Genomic DNA, 14,810 nt, shown 5'->3' with positions numbered 1-14,810 from the left:
CTGAAAGAAAAGTGCAAAACAAAAGGCCTACCTAGCTACTCGATAAAAGTCAGTGAAAACATACAAGGGTGGCATCAACCGCATAACCTAGTGTGACTAACAGAGTAAAATCTACAACCAATGTATAGGGTACCCCGGCTTACCTGTCCAGCCTCCCACCACACACAACATAACGACGCCTGTTCGCAAATGTTTGTCAAAGCAGAAGCCAGCAGCCCCAGCTGGCCAGGGAGCGGCTCATTTGTAGTGTTCCTTGGAGTGTGATTGGCCAACTGAGCCCAGACCAGCCAATAGACACCTGCCAATCAACTTCGAACTGGCCAATCAGAGGAGGCCTGACGCCTGAAAGATAAACAGAACACAAAACAGAGCACAAAAGCAAAGCCACACCCCCTTGGCACGTAACAAGGATGTTTCTCTTTCCATGTGCAACCCCAATTCCAATAAAGTTGATGCGGTGTAAACAAAAACAGAATTCAATGATTTGCAAATCCCATAAACTTGCATTTGGTCAAATTAGAACATATGGAATTTATCAAATGCTTAAACTTTGAAATTTCACTAGTTCATGCCAAACAGTTTGACTCAGTTTAAATTTGATGCAGCAACATATCTTAGGACATAGTTAGGACAGGGGCAACAAAAGGCTGCAAATATGGTGGCCCTGAGAGGTCAAGTGCACTGCAGCCTAAGAAAATGCCAATAAATAGAGAAATACCGCAAAGGCACACAAAGCACAATCCAAGTTGAATAAAACACAACAGAAGTAGAAAATATCAAAACCTCACAAAATATATGGAAGTAATTTAGGGGAAATGATGTGTTGATAAGAAGTGGAGGCCTCGTTGGTGTTCAGCAATCCACACAAAACTGGATCTTGGAGATTCTAGAGCAACTTTTAAAGCAAGTGGGCAATAATTTGTTGACAGGTGTATATGCAGCTATTTTGGCTGCAACCCCAAAATTATAATGACTAGATCCTGATGCGCTCTTCCTTTCATGATCCTTGTTATGAATATTGATCTTGTACAACAAGCTAATGGAACAGGACTGTAGAGGCTTCAAAACTTGACTTTGAGTCCTTTAAGATTTCTTTAGCATTAAAGCAATCCAGCGCTAGTTGTCAATACTTCCACATGTACACAGAAAAAAAACTTTTAATGGTTGGTTTATCTTCCAGTAGCTTATGTTGCTATCACAGTATAACTTGGTTTACCACATTCAGATGAACCTGTCAGTCACAGAGGTTGTGTGTGCACTGAATCTGACAAATCACTTAAGTCCCTCTTCTTTCTTTGGACTTTGGCCTCGTAAACTGTCAAAAGTCTGAGTAATTTGTGTAAACAGAATTCAGCTTTCAAAGCAGAGCTGCCTGCAAGAGCACAAATCTGCTGCAGCGTTAACCAAGCAGAAGCTCTCACCAGCGTGATGGCTATTTTCTGTGCTTGGGCTGCTGAGTTCTGCATGTGCAGAACTTAACTACGTAAGTGGCAACGAAAACCTGTACCAGTGTAATTAAATTATTTGCTCATGATTACATTTAATCTTACGTGGGACTTTTGACACGATATAACTCCACAGTCTGCAAAGAAGATGAACAGAAATGTAGAAAATGCAGGTTTTCCAAGATCCCATCAGCCTTACTTTCCATCTAGCTGGTTTAAAAAGGCTGAATAATAACAGAGGGGTGGTTAGACTGCATATTAATTATTGCTTTAACCAATTAGTTCTTCTTGTGGTTACTGTTTATTTAATGAACTAATTGTCCATATGCCCACCTAAAATGGTGGCTTAGTGTTAAGAGGCTTATGTTTGGCCCTTTCTGCACATAAATACTGTCACACGCGATGTACCTCAGTGAAATGATAGGAAAGTATTGGAGAAAAATAATGAACATATAATTAGTAAAGAAAACTGCGTGACTTCATTGTCAGAAATGGTGTAATTTTAAAATGAAGCATCTTTTGGAAACCTGTGCTTTGGATTTCACAAGTGTCAAGAAAATTGCAGTTTTGTATTGACGTTACATCAAAGTAACACCTTGCGATAAGTGTTTTTCCTTAGCATTGTGTGAACATCAAAGAGCCATTGTGATTGTCACCTCATACTAACTACAAAGCTGCTTGTGCAGTTAAGCCCTTTAAATGGCTGGATTTGGAGATGCAAGCTGCTTTTGCTGCACAGTTTGGCAGACAGGCTTGTGGGCTCGTGGAGTCTGCTTGCATGGATTGCTAAAACATAGGACTTCAAACAATAGCCAGATATTTTGAAGCCACACACAGAGCTGTGAATGTCATGAAAATGAAAAGACGGGAGAATTTGCCTTGAGTCTGGCCTATTTCTAATCTTTACTGTCTTATTTCTTATTGGTTGATGGACACAGCCAAATGCCTAATACAGTCAAAATAACTTGAGTAATGTCTGGAAAATTTATAAGCCCTCCAATTTTAACAACTTTCTTTTCTTTGCCATGATTTCCTCTTTTTTTGTGGATGTGTGAGTGTGTGTCTTTCTCCAATTTTGGCAGGTCAGCTACATAACCCTTTTACTACCACTTATAGGGTGATAATGCAGATCAGGGCAGATTACTTATCGGATTATAACCACTCTTTTAAAAAAGAAAACAATTACTAGGATGGATCCAACACCTAGCCCTGGAAACAGGTTTGATCTGTAAGCTTATTACAAAGGTTATTTTAGGGAGCTTTAAATTGATCTGCGTCTGACTCAAAATTATATCGTGATTCTTCAAGAAAATTTGTAATACTATTTCTAACATTTTAGCTAAAAAATAATGAGCTTTTAGTTGATGCTTGCTCGCAGCAGCATTTATAAATGTAAGTAAATGAAAGGAAATTTCCATCCTCCTTTTCCAGTGAGATTCTGTCACTGATGACACGCTCCCTAATTAGAATTGTGAATCTACCCAAACAAAGTGCCAGCACCAGCATTATAGTGCAATAGTAGTGACACAGCATGAGTGAAATGTAAGCACAAAAGTCACCTATGTTGTGTTTTCCTTGGGTATTTTAACTGAAAGTATGAAATGACTTCTTCATGCTTTAATTTAACAATGACTAATGTAAATTAATCTTTCAGTTCTACAGGAGCTGAACAATATTATCACATAATAAAACTGAAAACTATTTTCTACCTGGGATGTTGCATCTTGGGTTGAGCTTTTTAAACCAGCTGCATACAGCTCTGCTTTTCCATCATGTAGCTGCATCAGTCACTTCCATTCATCGTTTGCTCTTCCTGTCATGTGGAGTGTAACTGCTCTAGCAATGCTCAGTGGAGTCATTTGGTTACTTTTGGGTGGCACGTCATCGGCTGCTAGTATCTCCTCTTCATAGTCTGGCTATGCTTGTTTTATGATTGTTGTTGTGTTACGTCCCTCTGCAGCTTCTAATCTGCTTAGTGTGTTCAGCTGGTGCTAATTGGCCACACCTAGTCAGGTGTGGATAAAAGCATACCTGAGGCAAGCTTCCCGGGAGTGCACTAGTCTTTGCCTTGGTGGCACAAGCCTTTGCCTTGGTGGCACAAGCCATTCTAGCCAACCTGGTTTTCCATTTTAGGATGAAACCTCTTCTCACCCACACTCTGTTATTCATCTCCTTTTTTTTATGTTGCGGCTTTTGAGCCGGGTCGTAACAGTTGTTGATGTTTTTTTTTTTTGTTTTTTTCCAATTTTAGCAGGTACTAAAGGTACAAAATCATTATTGGAAGCTGACATGCCGATCTTGCTCTTAGACATTTCCAACCTTTTTCCGGTTGTGTGCACTATAGAATGTAAGCAATGATAGCAATTATCTTGCAAGATGACACTAAAAATAAAAAATCTATACTGTTACTACTGTGTCATGGTACTGCCATAATACATACATTTTGTGATTCATCACACTGAACTGTGAAAGGTGGGAAAGTTTAAGGTCCTATGGCAGGCAGGTTGAAGATTGCAGCCCTGGTATAAATGTGAATGTGTGAGGGGAAGTGAGGGTCTCCATTGATGTCAAAAGGAGTCAGGTAGGGAGAAATAAGCAGGACACAGGCAGTAATGTATGACACATTGAGATAAAAGTAAATGCTGTTTCATCTGAATAGGACTCTTGATTATAAACAATGGGCATTAACAACAAAACCGACAATTTTACCTCTCGGAGTGTTTTTTTTGAATAAAGTGACGTAACTTTAAGCGAAGGCTCCTTACACATATACACATGGAAAAACTAGAGTTTGGACTTGTTTGGGAAGTTTGTTCTAATCAATGTGACCTGTGCTGCGGTTTGTTCTGGGAGGCATTTCCATTTGCACAAAAGGTTGTTTGAGTAGATGCATTTTTCCCTAATAAGGGCCAACTAATGGAGTGCCTAATGAGGTCACCTTTAATTCACATCTCGGGTCACTGCAAGAGCGCCAAACATCAGACCCCACTGTGTTTAATGAGACTTTGAGAATCACAAGCAGGCAGAGATCTCCTGAGAACAACACTGCAGCGGGCTTGAGATGCGCAAAGGCTACAAGACACTACAACTGTCCTCGTTTGTACAGACAGAAACGATACCAGACCACATTAAGCAAGCATTTCTACATAAATAAAATGGTGTGCAGTTATAAAGTGTGACTACTGAAAAATGTATGTTTGTCAAGATAACAAGAAGACTAAAGACTAATTGAGCTACTTGGGGTTCAGTCATTCGTCAGCTCTTAGCGCTTTAATCTTATTGGCCCAAACTGAAGAGAAAGAAGAATTTAATAACCAAACCAGGCTCATAAACCTGATCTAATAAATGCCTATGGATATATTTACGACCAAATCACATAGTTTTATGTATTTGCACCCAGTTCACACCGGGACAGCTTCTTGTCAGAGGAGCCCAGCCAGATTTAAGGCAGCTAAAACTGAATGGGCGGATGTACTGAAATGCTTACAAATAATTACATTTTTAAATTTATTTCATCTACTTTCTTAGTAAAATAAATATCAGCTTTATACATGCTAGATGACCTGGGCATATTATGTAATCTGCCACCAGCTGCTGGTTCAGTTGAATAATCTGTTACTAAAAAACAAATGATGACACCCAGCAGGGATTTTGGCTTCAAAAAAAGCTATCAAAGTTATTTTGAGGCATTACATATACCTAGCTTAAATTTCAATGTCAATAAAAACTGTTTTAAAAACTGTCATATAATGTATCCCAATCATTTCAGATTTTAAAAAAGTGCATAACAGTTCTGCTTGTTTTCTGCGAAAATAAGAATTTAAGAGCCTTTTCCCCCTTTATTAATAATTATGATGCCATCTTCGTTGGTGTGTGAGTAATAAATACATTTAACTTTATATTTGACTAAATATTCACTTGATGCTGTGTTGCAGGGGTAATTAGCTGACAGTGATAGACTTTGCCGGTTCATCAGGATTGGAGGACAAGCTTATAGACGGATGCAGATGCTCTCTGTAACAATAAAAATGGAATTTAAGCTAACATCTTACCTACCAGTGTTCCCAGATGAATAGATGTGCCCCCCAAAAATGTAAGAAAAGTATAAAAAGAAAAAGAAAAATCAGACACCGCCTCAGTGTGTGTGCAAATGCAATATAAGGTCAGCAAGCGCAAACAGCTTCATACAGAACAATAAAATTGTGAAACTGTTTGCAGCTGATGCAGAAAAAGTCGAGGAATAAGATTTAAAGTTGCATTTAATTATTTATTTATAGCACTCATCATCTAGGAAATGCAGAGACTTTAAATGCTGAAAAATGTCTTAGTGTTTTTCACAAACTTTAGACGCTCATACACTCTGAACAAAGGTTCAGAGGATATTCCAGGAATGGCGCTATTTTCCAGAGAACTTACTGGTCAGTAGGTAGTAATTTCATAACTGTTGATCTGTAATCTAGAATCAATAGGTAATGTGTCAAAAACAATTTTAGTCTTTTGCCAGTAAGTTAAAGCTTATCTCAATTATGATAAACCTTTCTCTCTGAAGTTGATTGGTGTCAGATTTGTTAATAATTCGTCAATATTTAGGACCACGGTCATAAAATTCACATTAAAATACCATGTTTTTGTAAGGAACCAAGATAAATGATTTCTGATTTTTGTTTTTCACTTTTGTGACCTTTAACCTGCACAATGAAACTGACAAAACAAAAATAAATGTAACTAATATGGTTACATAAGTGTACACACTCTTATAAGTAGAGGTGTAGGTAATTTCAGAATTAATCCAACCTAAACACTTGTCAGTACACACCTGTCATCGGTTAAAGTGACTCTGTTTAAAGTTAAATGAATTCCAGTTGTTCTAGTTGGACTTTCATGACATTTATTTAGCTGCATCTTACAATTTCAAATGGATCTCACGTTTAAAAGGTATCAGTGAGGAGGAGGGTACAAAAGAAGTTTAGATAAAGTCTTTTAAAGTTACTGTGATCCAGGGAATCAGGTGATGGCTACTTTTTGAAAAGAATCAGGAGACTCTTTTCCGTTATTGTGCCAGATTTCAGTTTTTTACTGTAAGGTATAGCAGAGGAAGAAAAGCATTGCATAAGAAAGGGTCGAAATATTGTTCCTTTTCTGCTCAGCCCCACAAAAAGCGCAGGAGCATCAACTCCATCTTGGTGGCAGCAGGATGACTTTACCTCACACAGGCATCTTGTCTGAACGCCCACACCTCCCTTCTTAATAATTAATTTATCCAAGTATTCCCTACAACAGCCTATTTATAGAAGGCTTCACCAAACATCTCTGTGCTCATTTTCAAAGTGCAGCTGAAATACAAGGCAGAGTCTAGGCGGTGGTGCGATATTTTCTTCTCTTAACGTGTTCTTTCCTCCATTTCTTGCTTCTGTTTCACTAATTCTTTCAGTTTCTTTGACTACACACATAGTTTACATGTGTTCTTTCACAGACCGCAGCCTGTTCTAATACACTACATCATAAATGCTGTGATGAAGTAATTGCTGTCAGCTGTGTAGTGTGATAGCTTTCCAGTTCTGTGATCTAAAAATAGACTTTTCACCACCTTTGGAGAGTAATTACAGACAGTAACTGTAATTAATAGGATATTGCTTTTGAATTGTTCTTTCAGAGGGTTGTTATAAGATGTATAAAATCTGTAAAACAGCAGCTGTTCTAACATTATTCAATAATAGATAATAAGAGTTATAAAGCCTAGGAGATCATGAGGATAGTGGTGCATATCCAGCAGAATGCACTGCAGACCCCTAATTTCAGAGGGTCAGGCAGCTGTAATTTTTTTAAATTACTTGATGTATAGATACATTCATTAAATAATTATTTATACTAATTTAATCAGTCTTTTTGTCAGGATGCTTGAATATTCACAGAGCATGATCAATGCCCCCTGACATGTATTATGAAGTCAGCAGAGCTTAAATCAGACTGAACCCAGTGTGCATCTCAGGTAATGATTGTTCACACTGTGTGGCTGTGATGCATAAATGCACACTGCCCATGTGCATGTGGACTGAATATTTATGGACCAGCACTGACCTGGGCCTTGAAAGTCAGTTTGATATATTCGAGTATGTGGAGAACCAAATATTAAATGCATATGTGATTAGTGTGCTGGTTTCACAGCCTCCACTCTTCAGATGGCTTTTGACAAGATTTTATAACCTTGCTGCCAAAATGCGATTAGTGATGTCAGCCCCTGATGTTTGACAGTACGGTCATACCTTGATGGGATTTAAGTCAGGCCAGTAAAAATTCTCTTCAACAAACTGGAAAAAACGTTTTGTTATGGGCTTTGCTTAAACCCTGAGAACACTGAAGCAGGAGAAAGTATTCCTCAAACCGTTGCTGTATGCCATAGTGTTTACATTTCCCTTAGCCGCAAGGGTAAATTTGTTGTATTTGTAATGATTTGACTTATTATTTCAATGAAATACGTGTTTGAGGGAGTTATAAGTAGCTTGTTTCATGTGAAAGAAGAGAAGGATTAAATCTTGAGTGTCTGTTTTAATCATGTGCAATCAAAAAAATGCAGAAAATGGATGTGTTGACAACTATCAGCAAATGTGGAACATGCTGTCTTTATCATTTCTTAGATAAATGATAATCACTTTTTTTTTCAGGCCACATAATGTATTGCCATTTTTTAGATGTGAAATTGATAAGACAATGGAATTCAAATTTGGATGAACAACATTATGATTTTTCTTTTTTGTTTTATTCAGGCAGATCTATAACCAGACTCTTGTCAATATGCTGTTGTAATTTGGAGTACTAATGCCCAGATTTCATGATTACTGAACCATGTAAAGCTACGTACCAGATATGTTTGGCAGTCAACTAGCTATTCTTTCACTTTTTAAAATTGGCTCTGAATCCCAGCTTCTGTCTGTTTTTATTTAATCTCTTTAAAAGCTTGGGGAGATAAATAAAGCCATTGATTATCGGACATGTGTTGTCTAGTTTGTGCTCGAAGAAGTTGTTCCTTTTCCTTGGATGTGAAGCAAAGACAGGCATTCACTACAAAGAAGATTAACAAAGTCAGACAAGTTAAAAATCTAATAGAGAGGAACATCCATTACTGAATGGGCCACCAGTCATGCCAAGAAAAGGCCATTAAGGAAAGCATGGACTCAGCTCCCTGTAGAAAACATTTGCGAGAGGAGCTCACTAATGGGTCAACAGAGAGGACTGTTTTCATCACTCAAACTAATTGGCATCTGTGAATCTGTAGCTTGAAGAAGGAAAAAAGGAACATGCTCAATGATATTGATTGGGTTTTCTGTGAAGGAGTGCAGCTGGATGATTTCAAAGCTCAGAGATGCAATAAACCTGATGAAGAGCCTCTCCACATATGAACATAAAGAGGTCCAGTGAAGCTGCAATGCTGGTCTTACTGGCTTTGAAGAAATGTCTCGCCTTTTGCTGGAAATGGTTACACAGGAAGAAAACTAATGCTTAGAAGTAACAAGAATCCAGAATTTAATATAAATTTTGATAGGCTTCAAGTTTGAGGCACTGCTCTGTATATCGCAATGGTATCTTCAACCAAGTCACAAACACAGACCGCTAATGAGCTCTGTGCAAATTGAGGAGGTCTCACGGATCCATTATGTCCTTGCTCCCATTGTCCAGGCCGTTCTCTGTATGAATCCATATCAGTTATTATTTTCCATAAATTGAGTTCCATCACTCCCAAGTCCCTGTAATTATTTGTCATTCTCAGTTCCACTTTATTGTGGGCAAAAGCGCTGGATGGCAAGCATGCAAGAAATTGAGGAAAGTGAAGCCAAAGATGAATACAGTGCTTGTCATGCATCACTGACTGCATCAAATGCATAGCTGCAGTCTGCTCAATAAAACTAATCAAACATGAATTTTAAAGGGTATTGACTTGGGTGGATTTGCAAGGGAAAGCATATTTGCCATCTAAGGAAAAGAGAATAGTGGAGTGGGGTGGGCTGAATATGGAAGATCAGAAGTCAGCCTAGTAGTGCAAGGACAGAAAGGGTACGACTATTTTTAACAGACTAATATTTAAACAAGGCACATACACTTTAGCTGGTTGCCTGTTTGTTGTATCAAAACCCACTGCTATTGTTCCTACTTTAAATCTGCTGCCACCGTACAACATACACGATCTTCAATTAAATACAAGGTGGGTGTTTTAACATTTGAAGTTGCAGTCATTGTTCTAAAAGCCCTTGGAAAAAGTATAATAGTCCTTACCTAATCTTTAGTAAGGACATAGAAGTCCATATTAAAGAAGAAATGATTGAAATTATGAATACATTCAAAGATGAAATGGATTGCATTTACATTTTGAAAGAAGTTGTGTTGTCAGCAAATCTTAGCTCTAGGCATCTTTTTAGGATGTTTTAGCTCACTGTTTTTGGTCCACCGTGTTACTGTTTTGGTTCCACACTGCTCACCACTGACCAGCAAACAACCAGCAAAAGCCTAGTGGATGCTAGTGACTGGATGATCAGTATAGGACATTATCATTACAGGCACAAATATATACATATACATTAAACCCCACAAATATTTGGTTAAATGTCCCTTAGCAAGTTGCACCTCAACCAGACACTTTTGGTAGTCATCAGCAAGCTTCTGAAAGGATTCTGTCTGGATATTTGGTCGCTCTTCTTTTCAGAATTGAGTAGGGTCGTAGGGTTTCCTTTCTTTGTTGGTAGCCCCTTAGTCCATGGTGATTTAAAACCCCCTTCATTGTGGACAGTGATGCTGGTTTTTCAGCACTCCCAGTTCATAGCAGGCTTGAACCTTGGTGGTTTCCTGGGTTGTTCCTAAACATCCTAACCAATTTCCTCAATCATGATAACTAATGAACCTAATAGAGACTGGCCTTGTCAAATTAAAACACTGTAATCTTCAGAATCACTTACTAAATGATGTTAAGTGCATGCTTGTCTATATTTGAGACATGTATGATTTTGACCCCGTGTGGATTATCGAAAAATTAAAATTGTGTACTCAGTTCTTGTTTTAGCATGTATGCTGTGCAGTCATTCCACTCTGGGCCTTTTAGTACTTTTGTCGCTTGCTTTCTCAGTTTTCTTGAAAACAGTTATAATCTTTCGTGCTGTTGAAGCCTGACTAAATATCTTTAATGTTTTTTGTTCTAGCTGCAGCGGCTGAAACGCTCCCTCTCCTTCAAATCGGTCATACGCAGCAAGAGTGTGGACAACTTTTTCCAGCGCAGCAACGGTGAATCACAGCCACCTTTATGCCTAACTGCCACATTGGCACCACCGGCATCTCCTCCCCCCATGTCTGAGTCCCCCCTGGCCTATGAACACTCTCCCTCTCTCTCTCCATCTATCAGTCCTAACCCTTCGTTGTCATCACACTCCCCGTCTGTCAGTCCTTCAATATATGGGACTTCCAAGATCCAGCCAAAGTGTCAGGCCCAGCCAGTGCAGCCAGTCAAGACCCACTGTTTCCAGGAGCATGTCTTCCGTAGGCCTACCAGCTGCCAGCGATGCAAACATACAATCCAAGGTAGGTCAGTTGTTCCACTTCAAGAACATCGTATTCACAGCAAAAAGATGCAACCATGTTGGCTCAGGGTGTAGGAATTAGATTGTTATCAATCTGTTTTCTGACATTTACCTTGATTTATAATGTTAGGGGCTTTTTTTGTTTTTGTTTTTTTGTTATTTGTATCTGTCCATGGTGGAAATAAACATGACAAAGAAAAAAGGCAAAATGCCACTTGAAATTCAAAGACAAACTGATATTCTTGAGTGTTAGAATTGAATTGTAGAATTTCTTTACTGTCCCTGTCATGATAATTCATAAAATATCTGAATGATCTGTTTCAACAGATATTCTACCTTTGTGTCAATGTGTGTGAGCAAATATTCCTAAAATGGTCATCTCAGACACAAGCCACACTCAGGACAGGCAGCCAGTCGTAAGAAAGCTGGATTAAAGTCAGGAGACTGAGAGTTAAAGTGGCTTGTTTTAGACAGAGTATGATGTGGAGGAGTGCCAGGATAATTAAGGATTAGTTTGAACTGCTATCATGCAAAGTTATCTGTCTAGATATAAAAACATGAAACTGGAAATGAGCATAATAGGTACCCTGTAATGGACTACCGGTATAGCTCATTTCTTATTATTGCCCAGTCACTGTGGGCAGTTTGCAGTCTATTTGCTCATTGGTCCCAATGAAATCATCCGACAGCAGGCTTTATGGACCTCTGTACATGCTTCCACTGGGAGTTGTTTTGCCTTCTTGTTCTGTTGGCATGCTGACCTATCTCAGCAGTGCTGTTTATGTAAAATGGGATTACCAGTAACATCCACCAAACTGATGTCTTTGTGTCCCTTTGTCTTTGGATGGTCATCAGTGTAGACCAATTTAAAACCATGTCAGTTTATGCACAAAGGCCATTTCTGAAGGTGGATATACTAACTGTGCCTAATATGTAACATTAGTTTTCTGTAACATTTTGCACACAAACTACAATGTATGTGAGTGACAGAGCTGGTTTATTTTATACTTGATACAGGAACCACAAATGAGGCACACATCTGGCACACCTCATCTTTGCTACCATTAGAATACCATCACTAGCTAATGATTGATTCAAAGCTACAGAAATATTTCCTCACAGGCTTATGGTAACACGTGTAATGTTTGGCGTTAATGCAGGAAACTCCAAGCAGGGCCTACGTTGTAAATCTTGCAAGATGGCCACCCACCTCTGGTGCTCCTCCGAGCTCTCCCAGCAGCCCTGTAATGGCAAGGTAAGGCTCTTTGCACCTTCATCAGATTGTTACACTTTAAGGATTGATTGAATGATAGCATACAATCTCAGTGGAAGTGTCTGAAATACCAAGATTTAAATATTTCACAGGTATAAAGTACTACTCAATCACTGGTTGGTTGGCTTTGTCTGAATATTATTTTCAGTGTACCTTAGTTGCTTTGCTCTTTACTGCCATCATCTCCCAACAGCTCTGCTTGATGTAGCCAAAAATTCTTGTCACTTAGTTAATTACCTTTCTATATGATGTGTTCTTGCATAGAGAATTTACTGAAAACGAGCACGTTCTCTGTAGAATGGAGACTAACACAGATTGCATTGTGCCAGCAGCTTTAAACAGCATCTGGATGCTGTAATTGTCTCTGTCACCTGGCATAGTGTTTTGTCTTGGTAATATGCTTAGCCTCAGATCCCTCCGTCTTGTTAAAAGAGGATAAAAGCCTTTTTCAAACCAAACCACCAAAGACAAAAAGGTATGGGTTATAATTGGAATCTTTATTGATGATGTTTTCACAGTAGACTGAGACTAAGTGTGAAGCCCGAGGGGAATAAAAGCTGTGGATGACACCTAGAATATACATGGCCAGGTCCAAATATTTTTCACTCTGCCTCTTTGCCCTTCCTCACACATGTGCTGCTCTTCTCACATGACGTCCTCTTCTCTCCCTCTCTCTTGTCTGCATGCTACATTTCCTTCCTCCCTTCTCAACTCAGTTGGAAAATCAATATCTCTCTGTACCAGCTGGTCTGGCTAATTCAGTGTGAAATTCAGTGTGTTTGAGGCGTACAATCCCTTGAGGATATGACACGGCAGGCTTTCGCCAAGCCTTCGGCAGTGTCCTTTTCGATCACTGTGCGGTCATCAAAGCAGGGATTAGGCATTTTACTGAAACTGAATGGAGTTCAAGGCTACATCAACGTACATTAAGGGGTTCACTGACTCCGAACAAAAGCATGCCACCCAAAAGTTTTGTGTACAAAACATACTCTTCAATGTAAATTGCAGTTGGATTACAATTACTGTGTGTCAATTTCTCAGGTACAATTCATAAATGATTTAAAATTGGAGAAAAAATGTAAAGGGAACAAATTAAAGTCGGAAAAACTTACATGTGTGGCAATTCATGTAAAGTAGCCAGGTTTCCAATTTTGTATACATGTTACTAAAGTTAAGTCCCCAAAAACAGGAGCTCTGGTGCAATCGTAAGTCCTTCCAGGCGTGAACTCCACTGTCTTTTAAGGACATTTAAAATAATAAATCTGTTTAAAAAATCACTTAACATATTCTGTGTTTTGTTTTTGTTTTTTTTAATTCATTTTTACACTTTAAAATGTTTCGTTTATATTTATGCCCAAGTCTTCAGTGTGTTTATCTGTTCTAGGGCTGCAGCCAGAACAGTAATAACTAACAGAGCCTAACGATACCACCATGGAAATTTATAGTTACTGCTTTTTAATCCTTCTTGACTGGAAATTAATCATAAGTGATCCCAGAAGTATTATTTTTTAATTTAATGTCATATCATTGTTATAAGAGTTACGTGACCCAGAAGAAGAAAGGAAAAAATTCAAAGCTTAACAAATGAACAGTATATTTTTTCCTTTGAAATTTATTCTCTTGGGTTTGAGTAATGAAAAAAAATCTTAAACAAGCATTATTACATGAGGAGAATGGTCAAACAAAAAAAATCTGAGTGGCTTAGACCTTAGAAAGCACAAGAGAGATATTGATGACTGCGCTCTTCTTGGCTCACTCTCAACCCATTTGCTGAGTGCACCGATATATGACCAATTACTTTAAAACGTCTCCAGAATCAAGCAGCTTTAAATTGGCTTGGAATCATGACAACTTTTTGCTAATCAATGCTAATTTGAATTAAAGATGAATTACAGTATTATTAGAACTAGGCCTGCTGCATTGCACAAAATCGTTGCTTCTGTGTGAAGTCTTTATACAGTTCAGAAATCTGAATCCAGTTTTAATCTTAAATAAGTGTGAACTTTCAGCTTGTCTGCTCCCCTAAAGACTAAGCCATTCCAGTAATACTGTCACAATCGTAAGATATTGTGATACTTACACAAAAACCTGTTTTCAGTTAAAAGAAAATATGGTAAGGGTTAAATACAAATAAATAAAGGCTGGGTAAAAATTTACCCAGCCTTTATTTACCCCAAGGACAGCTGGGGTTCACAGCTGTCCTTGTCTTAGAGACAGTAGGTATGTGTAAAGTGATGGCCTGCTTGCTTTCGAAATATGGAGATGTGCATAGAAATTTAAGCTACTGAGTGATCCGGGTTCTGGATAAATAAAGTTACCGCTCACTCTTTAATGTGAAAGAAAGGTTTGTGTGCTTAAGAACATTTTCTACCTACAGTTTTGAGCACAGTTTATTTTAATTGGGAGCATTTGCTGAATAGTTGAGCCCAGTTGTCTCTCAGTAATTAGCAAAAGTGTGAGAGTGAAGCATTTGCTATATTTATTTACTGAGACCTGTGTGTGTGTGTGTGTGTGTGTGTGTGTGTGTGTGTG

The 14,810-nt window shown here is 38.4% G+C and overlaps 1 protein-coding gene across 1 annotated transcript in view; it reads left to right on the top strand.

The window, feature by feature from the left end:
• Positions 1-14,810, top strand: part of LOC102305550 (SH3 and cysteine-rich domain-containing protein 2) — a 47,789-nt gene that overhangs the window by 20,255 nt on the left and 12,724 nt on the right. The window contains exons 2-3 of the mRNA XM_005919669.3: positions 10,631-11,006; positions 12,166-12,260. Coding sequence (XP_005919731.1) covers positions 10,631-11,006; positions 12,166-12,260 — 471 coding nt within the window. The remainder of the gene's footprint in view (positions 1-10,630; positions 11,007-12,165; positions 12,261-14,810) is intronic.

The sequence above is a fragment of the Haplochromis burtoni genome, unplaced genomic scaffold (assembly GCF_018398535.1).
Source record: "Haplochromis burtoni strain Fernald_Lab_line unplaced genomic scaffold, NCSU_Asbu1 Contig_37, whole genome shotgun sequence".
Lineage (NCBI taxonomy): Eukaryota > Metazoa > Chordata > Actinopteri > Cichliformes > Cichlidae > Haplochromis > Haplochromis burtoni.
This window is presented reverse-complemented; position numbering and strand designations above follow the sequence as displayed.